The sequence below is a fragment of the Neoarius graeffei genome, chromosome 22 (assembly GCF_027579695.1).
Source record: "Neoarius graeffei isolate fNeoGra1 chromosome 22, fNeoGra1.pri, whole genome shotgun sequence".
NCBI classification, from domain to species: Eukaryota; Metazoa; Chordata; class Actinopteri; order Siluriformes; family Ariidae; genus Neoarius; species Neoarius graeffei.
The window spans coordinates 55,068,615-55,088,356 of NC_083590.1; the positions used below are offsets into that span (position 1 = coordinate 55,068,615).

General features: G+C 44.3%; 1 protein-coding gene across 1 annotated transcript; it reads right to left on the minus strand.

Moving 5' to 3' along the window:
- Positions 1–6,185: 6,185 nt before the first annotated feature.
- On the minus strand, positions 6,186–19,514 carry nudc (nudC nuclear distribution protein). Its single transcript, XM_060904978.1, has 9 exons — positions 19,329–19,514; positions 18,970–19,047; positions 15,345–15,560; positions 14,507–14,584; positions 12,280–12,393; positions 9,048–9,242; positions 8,853–8,936; positions 8,602–8,720; positions 6,186–6,443 (listed from the first exon to the last, which is right to left on the minus strand). The coding sequence occupies exons 1-9, from the start codon at positions 19,401–19,403 to the stop codon at positions 6,392–6,394; spliced, it is 1,011 nt and encodes a 336-aa protein (XP_060760961.1). The 5' UTR covers positions 19,404–19,514; the 3' UTR covers positions 6,186–6,391.
- Between the last annotated feature and the right edge of the window lie 228 nt (positions 19,515–19,742).

Consider the following 19,742-nt stretch of genomic DNA (forward strand, 5'->3'; position numbering starts at 1 on the left):
ATAGTCCTTCTCCATGGCCTCCCCGAACTCCTCCCAGTTCCGAGTTTTTGCCTCCGCAACTGCCCGAGCTGCAGCACGCCTGGCCTGCCGATACCCGTCAGCTGCCTCAGGAGTCCCGGAGGTCAACATGGCCCGATAGGACTCCTTCTTCAGCTTGACGGCATCCCTTACTTCCGATGTCCACCACCGGGTTCGGGGATTGCCGCCACGACAGGCACCGGAGACCTTGCGGCCACAGCTCCGAACAACTGCGTCCACAATGGAGGTAGAGAACATGGTCCACTCAGACTCAATGTCCCCCGCCTCCCTTGGAAGCTGGGAAAAGCTCTCCCGGAGGTGGGAGTTAAAGACCTCCCCAACAGAGTGCTCGGCCAGACGTTCCCAGCAGACCCTCACCATACGTTTGGGCCTGCCAGGTCTGTCCAGCTTCCTCCTCCGCCAGCGGATCCAACTCACCACCAGGTGGTGATCAGTTGACAGCTCAGCCCCTCTCTTCACCCGAGTGTCCAAGACATAGGGCCGGAGATCAGATGAAACGACTACAAAGTCGATCATCGACCTCCGACCTAAGGTGTCCTGGTGCCACATGCACTTATGGACACCCCTATGCTCGAACATGGTGTTCGTTATGGACAAACCGTGACTAGCACAGAAGTCCAATAACAAAACACCACTCGGGTTCAGATCGGGGAGGCCGTTCCTCCCAACCACGCCCCTCCAGGTGTCACTGTCATCGCCCACGTGAGCATTGAAGTCCCCCAGTAGCACAATGGAGTCCCCAGTCTGAGCACCCCTCAGTACCTCTCCCAGGGACTCCAAGAAGGCCGGATACTCTATACTGCTATTTGGCCCGTAGGCACAAACAACAGCAAGAGCCCTCTCCCCAATCCGAAGGTGCAGAGAGGCGACCCTCTCGCTCACTGGGGTAAACTCCAACACATGGCGGCTGAGCTGGGGAGCTATAAGCAAGCCCACACCAGCCCGCCGCCACTCACCACGGGTGACTCCAGAGAAGAAGTGGAAAGTCCAGCCCCTCTCGAGGAGCTGGGTTCCAGAGCCCAAGTTGTGCGTGGAGGTGAGCCCGACTATCTCTAGCCGGTACCTCTCAACCTCCCGCACAAGCTCAGGCTCTTTCCCCCCCAGCGAAGTGACATTCCATGTCCCAACAGCCAGCCGCTGTGTCCGGGGATCAGGTCGTCGAGGCCCCTGCCACCCAATCCACACTGCACCAAACCCCTACTGCTACCTCTGTGGGTGGTGAACCCACAGGAGGTCGGGCCCACGTCACCTCTTCGGGCTGAGCCCGGCCGGGCCCCATGGGCAAAGGCCCAGCCACCAAGCGCTCACATACGAGCCCCAACCCTGGGCCTGGCCTCCAGGGTGGGGCCCCGGCTGCGTCATACCGGGCGACGTCACAGTCCTTGCTTTTTTCTCCATAGGGGTTTTTGGTGAACTGCTCTTGGTCTGGCCTGTCACCTAGGACCTGTCTGCCTTGGGAAACCCTGACAGGGGCATAATGCCCCCGACAACATAGCTCCTAGGATCATTCAAGCACACAAACCCCTCCACCACAATAAGGTGGCAGTTCTAGGAGGGGGTTTGGCATCGTTATGTTGGAAAATGCAAGGTCTTCCCTGAAAGAGACATCGTCTGGATGGGAGCATATGTTGCTCTAGAACCTGGATATACCTTTCAGCATTGATGGTGTCTTTCCAGATGTGTAAGCTACCCATGCCACACGCACTAATGCAACCCCATACCATCAGAGTTGCAGGCTTCTGAACTGAGCGCTGATAACAACTTGGGTCGTCCTTCTCCTCTTTAGTCCGAATGACACGGCGTCCCTGATTTCCATAAAGAACTTCAAATTTTGATTCGTCTGACCACAGAACAGTTTTCCACTTTGCCGCAGTCCATTTTAAATGAGCCTTGGCCCAGAGAAGACGTCTGCGCTTCTGGATCATGTTTAGATACGGCTGCTTCTTTGAACTATAGAGTTTTAGCTGGCAACGGCGGATGGCACGGTGAATTGTGTTCACAGATAATGTTCTCTGGAAATATTCCTAGCCCATTTTGTGATTTCCAATACAGAAGCATGCCTGTATGTGATGCAGTGCCGTCTAAGGGCCCGAAGATCACGGGCACCCAGTATGGTTTTCCGGCCTTGACCCTTACGCACAGAGATTCTTCCAGATTCTCTGAATCTTTTGATGATATTATGCACTGTAGATGATGATATGTTCAAACTCTGCAATTTTACACTGTCGAACTCCTTTCTGATATTGCTCCACTATTTGTCGGCGCAGAATTAGGGGGATTGGTGATCCTCTTCCCATCTTTACTTCTGAGAGCCGCTGCCACTCCAAGATGCTCTTTTTATACCCAGTCATGTTAATGACCTATTGCCAATTGACCTAATGAGTTGCAATTTGGTCCTCCAGCTGTTCCTTTTTTGTACCTTTAACTTTTCCAGCCTCTTATTGCCCCTGTCCCAACTTTTTTGAGATGTGTTGCTGTCATGAAATTTCAAAATGTCTCACTTTCGACATTTGATATGTTGTCTATGTTCTATTGTGAATACAATATCAGTTTTTGAGATTTGTAAATTATTGCATTCCGTTTTTATTTACAATTTGTACTTTGTCCCAACTTTTTTGGAATCGGGGTTGTATGAAGGCACACCACTCCCTCTCCATACTCACTCTGAATAATGTTTCCTAGCTCTCTGGTTTGGGTGACTCTACCCTACTGTATCCTCAGAGTCCAGCTTTTGGCAGACCGGAGTAGAACCCAGTGTGGTCTACAATGTCATGGTCCGCTCCATTCTGAGGTTTGATATGAACATTATTTGAAACTCTCAAATCAAATATTTTTGGTGTCACATACAACTATACACAGTCGGCATGCAGCAAAATGCTTTTTACAGTTGTCTGGTGACATAAAACAGAACTGACATAAAAACAGAAAAAGAAAAATATAAAAGATCGATGACAAAAAAGTTTGGTTGTAGCATTTATGACGGCAGCTGACCTCACCGGCGCCAACTTGGATCCCAACTCTAAGATCCACTTGGATAATTCTTGACCTGAAACCATGTGATTTTTACTCATGTATTTGGTTGAACTGGTCATGTTTAATTTTGCCGTAAAATACTAAATCCAAAGATGGACACCCAGTGGGAAACAACTGAGCAAATCCCAGTAGTCGGTCTATTCCAAACATTAGGTGGTGCAAATTCAGCAGCTGCATCTTTTATAAACTCTCCTATGATAAGCTTACATCAGAGTTACAGTACCAGTCAAAAGTTTGTACACCCCTACTCTACTCATTCAGAGGTGGTTCTGTATTGTGACTCTTTTCTACAATACTGAAGACATCAAAACTATGAAATAACAAATGCAACATGTATGGAATTATGTAGTAAACAAAAAAAAAAAAGTGTTAAAAAACAAAATACATTTGATATGTTAGATTCTTCAAAGTATCAGATTTTTCCCCTGATGATGCTTTGTACACTATTGGCCTTATCTTAACCAGCTTCATGAGGGAGTCACCTGGAATACTTTTCAATTAACAGCTGTCTCATCAAAAGTTAATTAGCAGACAAGTTTCTTGCCTTATTAACGCATTTGAGATCAAAGCGCAAATAATAACAACTGTAGTAATCCATATTATGGCAAAAACCGAACAACTAAGTAAAGAGAAACGGCATCCATCATTACTTTAAAACATGAAGTGACTTTTAATTAATAAAAATAAAGAAAAACACTAAATTAGAATGGGCGGCACGGTGGTGTAGTGGTTAGCGCTGTCGCCTCACAGCAAGAAGGTCCGGGTTCGAGCCCCGTGGCCGGCGAGGGCCTTTCTGTGTGGAGTTTGCATGTTCTCCCTGTGTCCACATGGGTTTCCTCCGGGTGCTCCGGTTTCCCCCACAGTCCAAAGACATGCAGGTTAGGTTAACTGGTGACTCTAAATTGAGCGTAGGTGTGAATGTGAGTGTGAATGGTTGTCTGTGTCTATGTGTCAGCCCTGTGATGACCTGGCGACTTGTCCAGGGTGTACCCCGCCTTTCGCCCGTAGTCAGCTGGGATAGGCTCCAGCTTGCCTGCGACCCTGTAGAACAGGATAAAGCGGCTAGAGATAATGAGATGAGATGAGACTAAATTAGAATGTATGTCCAATTTTTTGACTGGTTCTGTATATGATGAGAAAGCTCAGAATAGAGTCCTGTGTTGCCGTTTATTGCAGAATCATGTTTGGTTTTTAACACTTTTGTTTACTACATAATTCCATATATGTTCCATTTGTCCATATGTGTTTGGTGGTTTGTTTCCTTGGCTGTTTGCTGAGTGTTGGTACTGCAACAGACTATTACATTAGGTATTGCTGTCACTTGTTCAGTTGGCACTAAAACTTTCTTGTCTAGAAGTTCAGCACGTCTTGTACGTCGCACTGGATACGAGCGTCTACTAAATGCCATGTAACCGTGAAGAAATGATATTTGGTAGACAGAACGCAAGCCTACTAATAAAGATTTTTGTGCTGGCAGAGAAATGATTCCAGCTCGACACAGTGATCAGTTGATGAGCCACGCTATTTTAGCTCCACTCATATGCCCTGGTTGATTTATTAAATCCTGTTGCCAAAAACAAGTCGTCAAGTCTGGTTCGGTCCATCACTGAAGAGCACTTTGTTTGCCGATCATTCGCGCTCCTCCCACGTCCGCACACACAAACCCACCTTGCCCTCTGATGTCTGTGTGCTTTCGTTAATGAAGAAATTCTCATACCTGGGTGAGACATTGCTCTCAGCTGAGGAAACCAGGCCTTGTGTTCACTCTGAGACAGCTCATCACAAGGGCCATGGACTTCGTAGACACAGATACAAGCTGAAAGTGGAATGAATTCCAACTGCAAGTACTGTTAGTAACAAAACTACGTTTCCGCCTCACAGGATGAAACATGCATCAATAAATTCAGAGCAATATTTGCTCTATGGCAGTAGAACCCCTAAAATATTAGCAATACCGTTTCCGTGCTATGAGGGCCCAAGGGTTTGAGACATGGCGCGAACGGATAATTCTTCAAAGCCAAATCAGCATCAACCCTTCCATGACTAATTGGATATTAAACAATGGGCTGAAAAAGTAGTACATTTTGGGCCTTGTCATGCTTGTGCATTATTTCAGGGAAATAAATAACTGTGCCTGGAGCAAGAGGCAAGCTAGCAGTTAGCTCAAACTAATATCCGCGACTGTCACCAGTAAGACGGTAAGTGGGACTCTAATCAGGTCACAGTCATAAAGCCTCATGACACATGAAAACACTTTGTAATAATATCATAACCTGTCACCACCTTCGCCCAACAACAGCGATGTGGTCAGAGCACACTAACACACCTCAATGCAACAGCGCCCTCTTGTGAGCACAGAGTGAACAGGTTAATAAAACTGGCGTTGACATGGTCCATGCTTGGGAGTATAAGGCTATGTCTGATTCTAATTCTGTAACTTAAGATTTTGAGCCAAAAACAAAAGTATGTGCACCCCCAACCAATCACACCTATATGTGCTTGCTGATGAACATCTCATTCCAGATTTATTCCCCTGTTATAATAAACTCCACTCTTCTGGGAAGGATTTCCACTAGATTCGGTTTTCCTTCAGCTACAAGAGCATTCGTGAGATCAGACACTGATGTTAAGGCTCCAGTTCATCCCACAGGTTGAGATCAGTCAGGGCTCTGTGCAAGACGCTCGAGTTCTTCACTTCACCCTTCACACACCACGCCTTCACGGAGCTCGCTTTGTGCACAGGAGCATCGTCATGAACAGGTTCAAGTCTCTTGGTTCCAGTGAAAGGGAAGTCTTAAAGTTAGACCATACAGAGACATTCTATACAACTGTGCGCTTCAAACTTTGTGGTAATAGTTTAGATGGGAAACATGTGGATACCTGACCATCACACCCATATTTTTGGCCTTGTGTGTAGAGTGTGGCATCCCAAAAACATTTTAGCCAAAAAGAATCTTATTTCCAAGGATTTAATTGTGAAAGCGCATAGTAGCAATTTAACAATCATTAAAATGAGAGGTTGGATAACAAACTGGTTCTGAAACTTCAGGTTAAAAATCCAATAAATAACATGTTCACGTGGTCCGACCTTCCCGAATGAGACACTAGTCAGATTTCACGTCATGGAGTTTGAATTTATTTATTTAAAAAAAAAAAAGAACCGTAAACATGACTGAAATTTTCAGAAAACAATGAAGTTTGCAACATGATTTGGAGTAGGACCTTTTTCACTGTGCGGTGAACAAGCAACGTACAGGTCAGGGGACAGAAATCGAGATGTTCGGGATAAGAAGCTTGGAAATGCAGAATGTAGGGCTTCTTAGCTGAACTTGGCCTTGGAGAAATCCATTTCAGGATGCTGCTCCATGAACCTACCATCAGACACAGACAGACCCCCATGTTAATCAGTGCATTACAACAAACATTTGGAGCATCATGTTATGCCTTGGTCACAACTGGCCGTACGTGCTCCTACGGCCGGTCTACGTGCAAAAAACGCAAGAAACGCACGGAGGGCGCGCGTGTGACGTGCTGATTTTCGAGCCGTAGACTGGCCGCAGAGGTTCTTTGTAATGTCAAACAAACTCTACGGGCGCTTACGTTTTTTTCAGGTTGCAAGACAAACTTACGGCCAACACGCGTCTTTCTCCATGAACAAGAAAAACGCAGCAATTTGGGAAACGCCAAAAATCGCACGGCCAAAAAAAATCGTACGTCCGGTTGTGACCTAGGCTTTACACAAAAGCAGTCTGGAGCTCGTCAGGGATGTCCATAAATCCACACATGGATTAACATACAACGTAAACCTGCTTGATTTAGTCAAGTGAGAGGAGGAAAATGCCTCCTGTCTAATGTAATGTAATATACTATGTAAGAACATACAGTATAAACATAACTCCAGCAAAGGAACAGCACAGATTAGACTTAAGTTTCACTTAATATCGCATTACTGAAAGCGAATGGAAAGGACACACACACACACACACACACTCTCCTGGGATGCTCCAGAACGCCAACCATTGCGAGACAAGCAACATGGCACCAGTCGTCCTGCATCAGGACTGACAGAGTTCTCTTCCTGCTTCTGAACATTTGTTTCATTCAAGCAAAGACTACTTATAAACAACATTTCCGTATTTCCACGATGCAACGTTGTCTTCCTCTGGCGTTTTGAATTTTCTGCCGGTTTTAGTCTTGTCAGTAGTTCCGTCACAATATCGCAGCATCATTTACATCACCGTCGATATATTTGGCGACCTGTTTTAGCAAATAAGTATCAACAATGAGAAGATGTATCCATCACTCACAGAACAGTAATGAACAGAACGGCGTGTACTGTAAGGCTAAAAGGATCGGACCTCATCAAGGTTATCATGACAACATGGAGCACGCGAGTCCAATCAGTCCAATAGTCAGTTAATATCAGCTTTCAAACCATTGCAGATTCATTTATCACTTGGCTTTTATTGGGAGAGAAAGCAGACTGTTCCTTTCGTGCATCGGTGAGTGAGAACTCATGGTGCTTTGCCAAAAGCAAAAGTTCATGCAAGGTCAGTTTATGGCTGATGTTATAAAAGAGTGAGCCATAACAGTGATTAGGAACAGGAAGGGCGAGAGAGACACTTTCCTAGTACTTTTGTTTATCTTGTCAAAATTTTATATATTTTTCAGTTTAATAGTCAAATACAGACGTAGATCGAGCAAGAATCAGAGGATATCGTTTCTTGATCAGGCGGCACGGTGGTGTAGTGGTTAGCGCTGTCGCCTCGCAGCAAGAAGGTCCGGGTTCGAGCCCCGTGGCCGGCGAGGGCCTTTCTGTGCGGAGTTTGCATGTTCTCCCCGTGTCCGCGTGGGTTTCCTCCGGGTGCTCCGGTTTCCCCCACAGTCCAAAGACATGCAGGTTAGGTTAACTGGTGACTAAATTGACCGTAGGTGTGAATGTGAGTGTGAATGGTTGTGTGTTGCCCTGCAATGATCTGGCGACTCGTCCAGGGTGTACCCCGCCTTTCGCCCGTAGTCAGCTGGGATAGGCTCCAGCCCGCGACCCTGCACAGGATAAGTGGTTATGGATAATAGACGTTTCCTCATTTTAATTAAAAAAAAAAAGGGGAATCGAACCTTGAACCCAACATTGTGAACTGGCTGAATCGCTACATGCCTAGCAAAGAGTAATAAACAAACAATCAATATTAGATGTGACAACCCTATGCTTAAAAACCATCTTCGGGACATTCTGTTTGAAGGAAACGAGCGTGTAAGTTTTGCTGAGCATCCTCTGAAGACTGTCACGTTTGCTTATTCAAAAATAATTTGTACAAACAAATATTATACCCAAGACTTTTGCACACCACTGTGTATCATGTTCTGAGTATCAGTGAGGAACATTTGGTTTATTCAGCCTGCATTATTTAAAAGCAGCCTTTAAAAACCAGGACAGTGCTGTGAAATTGTAGCCTGTAATAAATATTGAGATTGAACTTGATTGTGGTGACGTTATTGGCCGTGTAGCTGGAAATGAAGCTCACATACTTCTTCAGGATGTCCTGCTTCTTCTGCTCCTCAGAGGTGGGTAGGCCCATGGACTTCTGCCTCTGGTCATACATCATCTTCTCCACCATGCTGCGTGTCTCGCCATCCAGATCAGAAAGCTACACCGAGAGACGAGATGAAGATGTGGAGGGAACGGAGACTTTATGAATCATATCGAGTGACAGTAAATGACAGTAAGTGGAGGAATGAAACCTTGTCGAGTTACTCAGAACAGACAGCCTGCTGCCTACCTTTGAGTTTTCTGGGCAGATTTTCTTGGTGTTGATTTCAGGGTCTGTGGTCACCAACTTGTTCCACCACTCCATTTTATTTATCTGCAAATGGATTAAACCCACATTTCCAAAGAGAGTGGATTTGTATTGTGATTGTCATGTGACCAAAAAAAAAAGGCATAATCTGCATTCAACCCCCCCTTTACCCCATACCTTCTCTAGGTGGACGGTCACTATTTTTCCTTCATCAATGAGCCAGGAGCTCTCCTCTACCTTCACCTCGTTAAAAAGGGGTGCGTCAATCACAGGTGGGTGGCCCTTTAAGCCCACCTTTAAATGACGCCTTTGAAATTCCACCACCACGTCCTTCCCCTTCAGGCGGAACTTCACATCAAAAGGCACGACAAGCTGTAAAAAAGATTAAAACAATACTGACATTTCTCACAATTTTGCAGTGTGGCATTAATTTGTGGTGTGAACGACTAAATTAACCCGAGAACTGAGCTAGTTCATGAGCATAACATGAAATCAAAGTGCTGTAGTTAACATGTTCGATACAGCAGCTGAATACTGAATTCCACCAACAAGTCTAGTAAATGTACCTCAAATAACCTTAAAATAAATTTCAAATGGGAAGAAAAAAAAAACAAGAGCACTCGGTAGAATTCATACCGCCACCGAGCCACATATCCGGATTTGCATCAAAATCTAAACAATTGTTCCTCGGACCATGGCTCACTTTTCCTCCAAATCTCATCAAAATCTGTTCATGACTGAGTTGCTTTGGCAAACAAACAGGCAAAAACAACCTCCTCCAACAAAGCTGGACACGACTAATGCTGTGTTCACACTTATACCGGTACGAAAGTGGTATAACTGTATCGATACAAAGTATACCGGTACAGTTTAGTGCATCTGTCCACACTAGCGAGAAATGTTTGCGGTTTTCTTTCACGGTAGTTGAAATGCGCGTGCGCGAAATGTTTCCGTGGTTACCGAGTAACTTCCTTCCAAGAATATATGGCATCCGTTATTCCGAGATCTCGAGAAAACAAAACAATTATTCCATGATCTCAGCTGGATCACTGTATCTCCGTCAGTAGAGACGAAGCCGGGCCAGTCTCCTGCGGAGGTGCCGCGGACTAATTTTGAAATTATCCCTTATTAAAAGACTTAATGCAATCTCTCCCTGTGTCAACCCCTGATCAAAATATTGCCTTATTAGGTGATCGATTATTCCAGACATTCTAATGACCAAAGTTGCGTCTATACAGAATGAGAAATAGCCCCAAAGTCGCATATCACAAGTCTCTTGGTGCACCTGAATGAACCATTTCTCAGCTGTTTACTCGAGATCATGAAATAACGGTTTTGTTTTCTCGAGATCTCAAATTAGTTGTGTTGTTTTCTCGAGATCCTGAATTAATTATGTCGTTATCTCGGGATAACAAGGTGAATAAAAAAAAAAGGATTATATGAAGGGCCTCTCTCGGCTTCCATACGGATGAAACAGCGTGTGTGTGCTTTTTGTCGTCAGTGTACAGTCTGTATTTCTGGTGGTCATTTATTCAGTCGAATCGTATAAAACGCACGAGGCAGTTGAGAAAGAAACAAACGAATCTCCGTTCTTCACTATTTTATTCAGCGAAGACATCGATTGAGGTGTGACTTTGCGCATGTGCATTATATTTGTATCGATACAGAGCCGCTTCATCTGTCCACACTACAGCGAAGCGCTACAGTACCGATACTGTACCGGTACGAAACCCACAAATGTATGGGTTTCGTACCGGTACAGTAACTGATACAGTTATACCGCTACAGTACCGGTATGGTTGCTAGTGTGGACTGGTGTTGTGATACGAAAGTAGCATCGTATCGGTACAAAATCCCTAGTGTGGACAGGGTATTAGTGGAGAGGAATTAAAAGTCTTTTATTCCACTAGGAGAAAAAAAACTGAGCAATAATCTCAGGGGCATTGATTTAGCTACTGAAAAAAAAGTGATAAACATAATTCTGTTAGCAAGATAAAACTATTTCGACTCTGTAACCATGTCTCCTTCCAAAAGAACGGAGGCTGCTCTGAGACAGGGGTCCTGGTCCTGTCCAGTATCGGTATAAAGTGTTCCTAGTAAAGTGGCTGGTGAGTGGATGTACACACACACACCACTATCCACTTTATTAGGAATACCTGTACATCAGGGAGGCACTCCAGAAAGCAGGTTTGGGAAAGTCTGTGGTTTCAGTTCCAGAACAGCTGATCTGAGTTTGTTTAATCAACTAGGAGTTAAGCGCGCGCACGTGTGTGTGTGATATAAAAAACCATCATCAATGGAGTGGAGCTCTGATATGACAAATCACCATGGCAACCAGTAAAAAACAAACATTCTACTTCTGGGTTTCTCAAATTTATAGTGTGCACCCCTGCAGGGACACAGACTACCTCTAGGGGGAGCAACAAGACTAATTTTAATGGTGGAAATTAAAAAGAATAATTTCTTAAAACAGAAAATGAACTTAAGTGTTTGGTTTTTTTTTAGTTTGAATGTATTTAAAGATATCTAGTCATTAGCTACAGTAAACTGAAATTTTAGACTCTACTGATTGCACAGCAGATGTAATCGGGGTCTCGGAATTGTGTGTGTGAATTAATCAGGCTTTCAGCACCAATCGGGTTAACGAGGAGAGGACGCGCCACATCCAACAGCTGCTCCGGGCCCAGCAGGAGGAAGGAGACCGTGAGAAACTCAAGGCTTGTTAGAAAGAAAACCTGTGGGGAGACGTCGTGGCTCAGGTGGATAAGGCGCCATACCATAAATCCGGGGACCCGGGTTCAATTCCGACCCGAGGTCATTTCCCGATCCCTCCCCGTCTCTCTCTCCTGCTCATTTCCTGTCTCTAGACTGTCCAATAAAGGTGAAAAAAAGCCCAGAAAAAAAATCTTAAAAAGAAAGAAAACCTGCCACTGAGCAGGTTACGTCCACAGAGTTGGTTACCATGGCAACTGACCCAGAGTTCGAGTTACCTCTCTTTCTGGAACGAAAATCCCAGAGTTTCTCTCATCTCAGTTTTCATGAAACCTGCTTACTGGAATACACCCAGGTCATGTGACAGCAGCACAACGTATAAAATCATCCAGGTACAGGACAAGAGCTAAGGTTAATGTTCACAATCAAACATCAGAATGAAGAAAAAAAAAGTGTGATCTAAACATAGTGCCTCACATAAGTATTCACACCCCTTGAACTTTTCCACATTGTCATCTGAACCTGAGATGCACCATGAAGCTGGGATTATTTCATCAATCTCAAAAAAAAAAAACCTTTGTGTTATTGTTTACAAAATTACTGACAAAAACATGTAAAAAATACAATTACAACACCAGACATGAATAACAATCTGACAATTAATACATCGCTAATGCAGATTATGAAAAATACTTACGTCCACTTCAGACAGGGTCTGTGTCCACCTGTAGTTGGACAGGTCTGCTCCATTTCCAGCATTAGGCTTCATCTTGTCCTTATCCTTTTCATCCTCCTCTCCTTCCGAGTCAGACTAAAAGCCACAGTGTGAATAATAATAATAATAATAATAATAATATTCTCGTAAAGTCTGTCCACTCGGCAGACATGATCACAACGCTCCCATAGAATCCAAATCAACCGACAATGCTATATAACAGCAGCACGATGTATAAAATCATCCAGGTACAGGACAAGAGCTAAGGTTATAGGAATACAAGATGTTGCACTTCAATGCACTTCAATGTTCCACCAGCTGCTGCATTTGTTATTTATTGTTAAAGCAGAGCTGCAGTAAAATGTTTGATTTGTAATTTATTTATTTGTTGATGACTGGCAGTGAGTTCTTAAAAATAAAACTGCACTTTCCACGTTTTTTTGTATTATGATGTTTTTATTTTTCTGAAAAATGCTTGGTTTTCACCGAACCCGTAGTCATATCGTATCGATATAGAGAGATCTGGCATGTATATCGAGATATGAAATTTTGTCCATATCGTTCAGCCCTGATTTGATCTGACATTTGGACAGTTCATCGATTCCCCTATTATCACCCAGTTCATATTTTCTTTCAGTAATTACACTAAGTGTACGTTTTAAAGATTATATTTCTGCCTTTATTGAGGTACATGTAAATATTGTCCCTATATTTTGCAGTGGCCAGCTTGGAATAAAAATCCACAAACCAATCTGTGTTTCCAGTTCTCTCTGGCTGGTGGTGCGCTATCAGTACTGAGTGGGACTGTCGTGAACTGGCATCTGTTTCTTGTCTTGCGGGCTCGAAAAGATAACCATTTACTCCGGAACATCCTTGATAATCATCTGCCCCTTCATCCGACATATGGGTTGTTTTACAATCAGGGTACGCAAGCTAAAAATCACATTTAACACTTACTATCTTCAATATCAAAAGGCTCGACTAAATAAACTTGGTTGTTTATTGTAGCCCTGTGATAGCTCTATTTACCATGCAAAAAAAAAATTGCGATAACATTATTTTTGGTGAATGTATGGCAATATATATGTCATATTTAGCAAAATTACTCGTGTCATTTAGAAAAAGTGCTTTTTTGACCACAGCTATCTCCAAAAGGGATGCACTTAAATCATTCTTTATACCATAAAACACATATTTGGTTCCATATCACTGGAAACATAGTTAAGTTTTAATGTTGAATGCCAGTAAGTTTTCAGACTATTTTGATCAAATTAGTATGCAAGTGTGTCAAAAAAAAAATGTCCTCTCCGAGACAGCTAATTTTTCAATATAAAATAACATATCTAAAATGATTATTTTCATCCTAAAATGTGGTCAAGATATTGGGACATAAATATTAGAGACGACTAACACAAAGCTTACAGCCTTATATTTAAAAGCACTGTGGAAGTCGTGGATTCTGAATTGTCAAAAAAAAAAAACGTCCTCTCCGAGAATCACTTCATTTGTTTCTCCCAGCCCTGCTTAAAGCTACACTTCATCTTCTTTATCTTGTAGCAGATTACACACAACTACCACACACACGTCAAAAAATGACCTGAAATCTGTTCTTTAACTCGTCCTTCACTTAAAAATTGGTACAAGAACCAGTTTGAATCAATTTGAATTTTGGACCCTTGTGACACAAACTTTGTACCCTGATTGTAAAACAACCCCTATAAGAATCCCTATCACTATCAGAATTCTCTCCATATCGAGACTGGTCTAACCACTGCTGAGCACGGGAACGAAATTGACACCTGGATTGTTACACGTGTGACGTCACGCACTGCTTCAGGATTTTCCGGTTCAGTCTCGGCAGATTCTGTGAAAAATCGGTTGATCTTGTTTATTTTCCATCAATTTATAGCCTTCTGGATCAGCTATGGTTCAGAAACACATGGTCAATCAACATAATGATTGTTGCTTTGTACAAGGAAAAAAAAAAAAGTGGGGTTTAGCGGCATTACATTCACTTTCAAAACAACTCTAAAGTCTGAACAGCTTCTCGCCTTTTCAGCAGCAGCTACCGCAACACCTTTTTCAAACAATAAGCACCGAGAGCAAGCGGCAGTGAGGACAGCTGCTGCACCTTTCTGATTCTGATGAACGAGAAAAGTTCAATTTACTAAAATCAGCTTCACATTAACGCAGTCCAGATGTTACTCACCTGTTTATCTGCTTTCTCCAACGCATCTGCAGTGCTGCTTTCAGACCCTTTCTCTTTTTTCTCCTCCTTGTCTTTCCTCTATAGAAATTAGTGAAGACCATAGAAATGTTTGGAAGTGTTTGCTGGGGCAAAAGGTCATCAATACAATCAGTAATAACAGTCAAAAATTATATTATTTTGTTTAGATTATATTCCTGGAGTCATTAATTAGGAGCCAAGCACCGTGTCGAACAGGAAGTTGGCGATTTTAAGTTTTTTTTTTTTCCTCACTTCATCTACAAATTGTCACAAAATCTGGATCAGAGCATTGTGAGACCAACAATTATCATCTCTCAGATTTGTGATGGTTCATGCATAATATGCAAATGGTGAAGAGATAAGAAATGAGGTCATTTCATCTGCAAACTGACAGCGCTAGTGAAAACAGGAAGTGAAGCAATATCTCAGCAACGCCTAAACAGACTTGCGGACTAATGCTTCCAGGGGTTTTTTACCGAGTTCACAGCACAGCCTACATACTTGTTATGGTCATGTGACTAATGATCAAATACAACTTAAAGGCTGGTACAGGAAGCATGACATGGTTACTGACAACTGCGTGTACACTGTGAAGATACACCCATCTCTGATTTATACCAAGATCCTGTGAGAATGGATCATAATCACTCCAGACATCCTGCAGTCTGTAAATCAGGGATCTTTTTTTGCTACATATACCAGGAAAGACATCATCACCGGCTTGCGTGTTTAAATGGTGGACCCAAAAGTAACCTTAATAATACAATATTATTATAATATTGACAAGTGAAATGAAGCAGGCCAAGGTGTGGATGTTTACCTGGTCTATTTCTGTCTGGAGTCTCTCTGCCTCCTCGTCTGTGAGCTCTCTGATTCGGGGCTCGTTCTCAGCCTCCTTCCTCTTCCTCTCCTCCTCAGCCTTGAGCTTGGCGGCTCTTTCCGCTTTCTCCTTCTTCTCTTTCTCCTGTCTGGACTGTTTCTCTCTCTGGGCCTTCAGTGCCAGCTGACTGTGATGAGCGAACGCCTCTTTCACCAGCTTGCAGGAGAAATTAAAAGGACACTACTGTTATAACCATACACCACCACATACAGCACTGTGTAAAAGACTGCAGAAGACTTTATCCCCTTCAGACACAAGGAAAAACGCGATGGAACTTCATGTGTACAATTGTACACATTATGTCTGAAGGGGTTATTTTTAAGTTATAAATGGTTCTGGTGACATCCATGGAATTATTGGACATTCTGGTCAAAGGTGCTCTCACTTTTGCTCACTTAATGAGACACCAGAGGTGATGGAAACGTGCTGGTGCGCCTCCGCAGACTTCACACGCCACTACCGGTGATATTCCTCTCCAACGTGTGCTCACTGTGCAACAAACCGGACGAACTCCAGCTGCTGATGGGGACTTTTCTCCATCTTTCGTTTTATGCTTCACGGAGACGTGGCTATGCGGACTCGTACCGGACTCTGCGCTGCAGCTAGCCGGCTTCCAACTTATCAGAGCGGACCGTAACACAGATCTCTCTGGTAAACCGAAGGGCAGCAGAATCTGTTTTTATGTAAACGGCGTCTGGTGCGGTAATGTGTCGGCGATCCTGCAGCACTGCTCTCCCGACCTGGAATCATTTATCATTAACCGTAAACCCTTCTCCTCCCCGCGCGAGTTCACTTCATTCATTGGTGGCCGACCAGACACTGAGTGTGGAGCAGACGAACCCGGTCTCCCCAGTTATTGTCCTCAGCCACGAACTACAAACAGGTTATTCAATGCCCGACCAGAGAGGAGAATATTTTGGCTCACTGCTACACTACAGTCAACAATGCCCACCACGCCGTCCCGCGCGCTGCACTGGGCCACTCTGACCACGTCACGGTCCACCTGATTCCTGCATACAGGCAGAAATCCTCACCTCCTCCATCACCATCTGGCACGCTGCTGCCACTGCCAGGGACGAGGGCAGACTGCAGCGCATCATCCACTCTGCGGAGAGAACGATCGACTGCAACTTTCCATCTCTTCAGGACCTGTACGAGTCCAGGAGCCTGAGGAGAGCAGAAAGGACCGTGGCCCCAGACACAAACTTTTTGAAATCACTCAACTCTGGTAGGAGGTTGCGGTCCATTAGAACCAAAACCTCACGCCATAAGGGCGGCTTTTTCCCCACTGCAGCTGCCTCATCAATAAGGTCGGAGATTCCACTGACTCGAACCTCACACGTCCAACCTGTGACATTAATGCACTGAACTGTGACTCTGATCGTCTCATGGTCATGTCTTACATCTTCATTCTGTGAACTTTTATTGCACATTCCAGCTCACACTGGATAGAACAGCTTGGTTATTATTTAACCCACTGCACACGTTCTCCTCTTCACACACATTTATGTCATCACTCTTCTTCGTGTTCCCTGTTTTTTGCACATTCCGGGACATTCTATAGAGCTTGGTCTTCAAAACAACTCATACACATACCCCTTAAATATATCAATTTTTCAAATTTGACTATCGTAGAGGGCAGCACGGTGGTGTAGTGGTTAGCGCTGTCGCCTCACAGCAAGAAGGTCCGGGTTCGAGCCCCGTGGCCGGCGAGGGCCTTTCTGTGCGGAGTTTGCATGTTCTCCCTGTGTCCGTGTGGGTTTCCTCCGGGTGCTCCGGTTTCCCCCACAGTCCAAAGACATGCAGGTTAAGTTAACTGGTGACTCTAAGGCCCTGTCCACACGGCAACGGATTCAGGTGAATCTGATAAAATTGTTTATCGTTTCGGCCTGGCGTCCACACGGCACCGGCGTTTTGGGTGCCCCACAACGATATTTTTTGAGAACGGGTTCCAGAGTGGAAAAATCTGGCAACGGCGCCATTGCGAAGTCGTCCGGATGAGTAGAACGGATTTGTTTACGATGACGTCACAACCACATGACTAGAACAAGCAGCACTCTCGCTGTTTTGTATGAACCACTGCATTGCATTCACTTTTGTATACAGCTTTTCTTTTAAATAAACAAGTAACTGAACCATTTCTTGAATTTCTTTTTTTTGTTGGATAAGACTGCTTTTCAAAATGTTCACACACAATATAAGTTATATAAATTATATAAAAATGCTTTTCAAAATGTTCACACACAATAAGAAAATTAAGTTATATAAAACTATGCACACTAATAAAACTAATTTGTACACACAGAAGGCACGATTTCCTCGCGTAGTCGCAGCCATCTTCTTCTTGTTGTTGTGTGTTTGTTCCTGAGAACACCTGTTCACGCCGGGTAGAAGAAGGGGTTTATGCGCATGCGTCCTACTTCTTCTATTGTTCTGGTGTCTCCGATGGGACCGTCTTACAGCACACGTAGAGGTGTGGCATGTGTATTGCATCGTTTTCAGCAAGCGTTGTGTTGCCATATGAACCTGATATTTTACTGATCCGTTGCCCATGTGGACGCAATATTTTTTTAATAAAATCTCGTTGCCGTTGTCGTGTGGATGTAGCCTAAATTGACCGTAGGTGTGAATGTGAGTGTGAATGGTTGTCTGTGTCTATGGTGGGGTTTACATTAGACCGTATCCGCGGATCATCAGATTAACGTTTTTAAAAACGATTCGCGTGCACACAGCAACGCCAATACACAGATACGCTAATCACATGACTAATTCGGCACGCAAGTTGAAATGTGTCAGTGCGGCTCATCGCTTCCTCCTGCACTCCAAATCACTCCGCCCTGAACAGCGAGTGCCCTCTGGAGGGTGCGCACTCCGGCCCTGCGCAGCTCACAGAGTGCGCGAGCGAAGTGCACGAGCAGTGATTCGGGACTGAGCCGCTGTGCGCAAGTCACTTACCACTTGCAAGTGGAAGGATGGCAAGCCTAAAGACAATCATAACTACACAATGGGCAGTATTTGCATCAGTATTTGCAGTATTTTCATACTTTTATACTCTTTAATGAAAGGTGATACAAGGCGGAAGTCCGCGCCGTTTTTCAGCAGTCGCGTCACATGACCAACGCCAGTGAATCAGGAAGGTGGATGTCACAGTGACGTTGTCCAATGACGACGCCAGCTAGAGCTCAGCACAGCGTATCGGCGTATTCTCAATGTTTACACAGCACCGGATCAGACACGATCTGGATTGAATACGTGGACCCTGGCGGATTCCCGTTTCCCGGCGTTTTAATGTAAACGGACAGTGCATCCGCTAAGAAAACGAGACAGATACGGTCTAATGTAAACTTGGCCTATGTGTCAGCCCTGTGATGACCTGGCGACTTGTCCAGGGTGAACCCCGCCTTTCGCCCGTAGTCAGCTGGGATAGGCTCCAGCTTGCCTGCGACCCTGTAGAAGGATAAAGCGGCTACAGATAATGAGATGAGAACAGACTTGGCAATAAACTTGATTCTGGTTCTGATTCTTTGCTGTAGGGAGTGTGGAAGAGTTCCAGCTATCGTCTGACCTTTTCAGGAGCTCCAGGTTCACCTCCAGTAAAGAAGTCTGTTTTTCGTCTGAGGAAGCTAAAGAAAGTGTTGACCAGCTGTAAAGAGAGAGAGAAATAATGTGAGAACATGCAAAAACAACCCAATGGAGAGCACAGGAGTGTGTTTACAGAGGTCAGGAGGACTCCAGCATTCAGACTGATAAGCTGTTTAATGCTGAGTAGCCTGTCCAGGACAGTTCACTCACACACACACACACACACACACACACACATCAGACCAGTTCATCAGCATCACTCAACACTGCTCCATGCTCAAGTTGGCTGCTAACAGCTAGCTAGCTAGCATTTATGCTAACCCAGATAAGTTGTTACTGTACCTCTTGTATCCCGCCTTCATGCTGTTGTGCCATCACAAGCAACATCCCGTCATACTTTTCTTCATCACTGCCCATGTTAGGGATTCAGACTCAGCACTGAGGGAAACCTGCAGGAGTAAATACACACGTGTGAGAAAATTCTTCTCCGCTTGTGTTGTTCACTTCCTAACTACCAGGCAAAGGACCGCCCCCTGGAAACACGAAAACCAATCACATTGATCCAGACTTGAATGACAGGACACAAGGCCAATCAGTGTTTTACACGTCACTGCTGCAGCGGAGAGAGGGGAAGGGGGCGGGGCGACGAATTCTCTAGAAATGTCAGGAGTCACTGAGGAACTGCAGCAGCATTACACTCCACAAAAAATAAAGTCCATGAACATGACACAAGAAAATACTACAGTGTTCTGTATT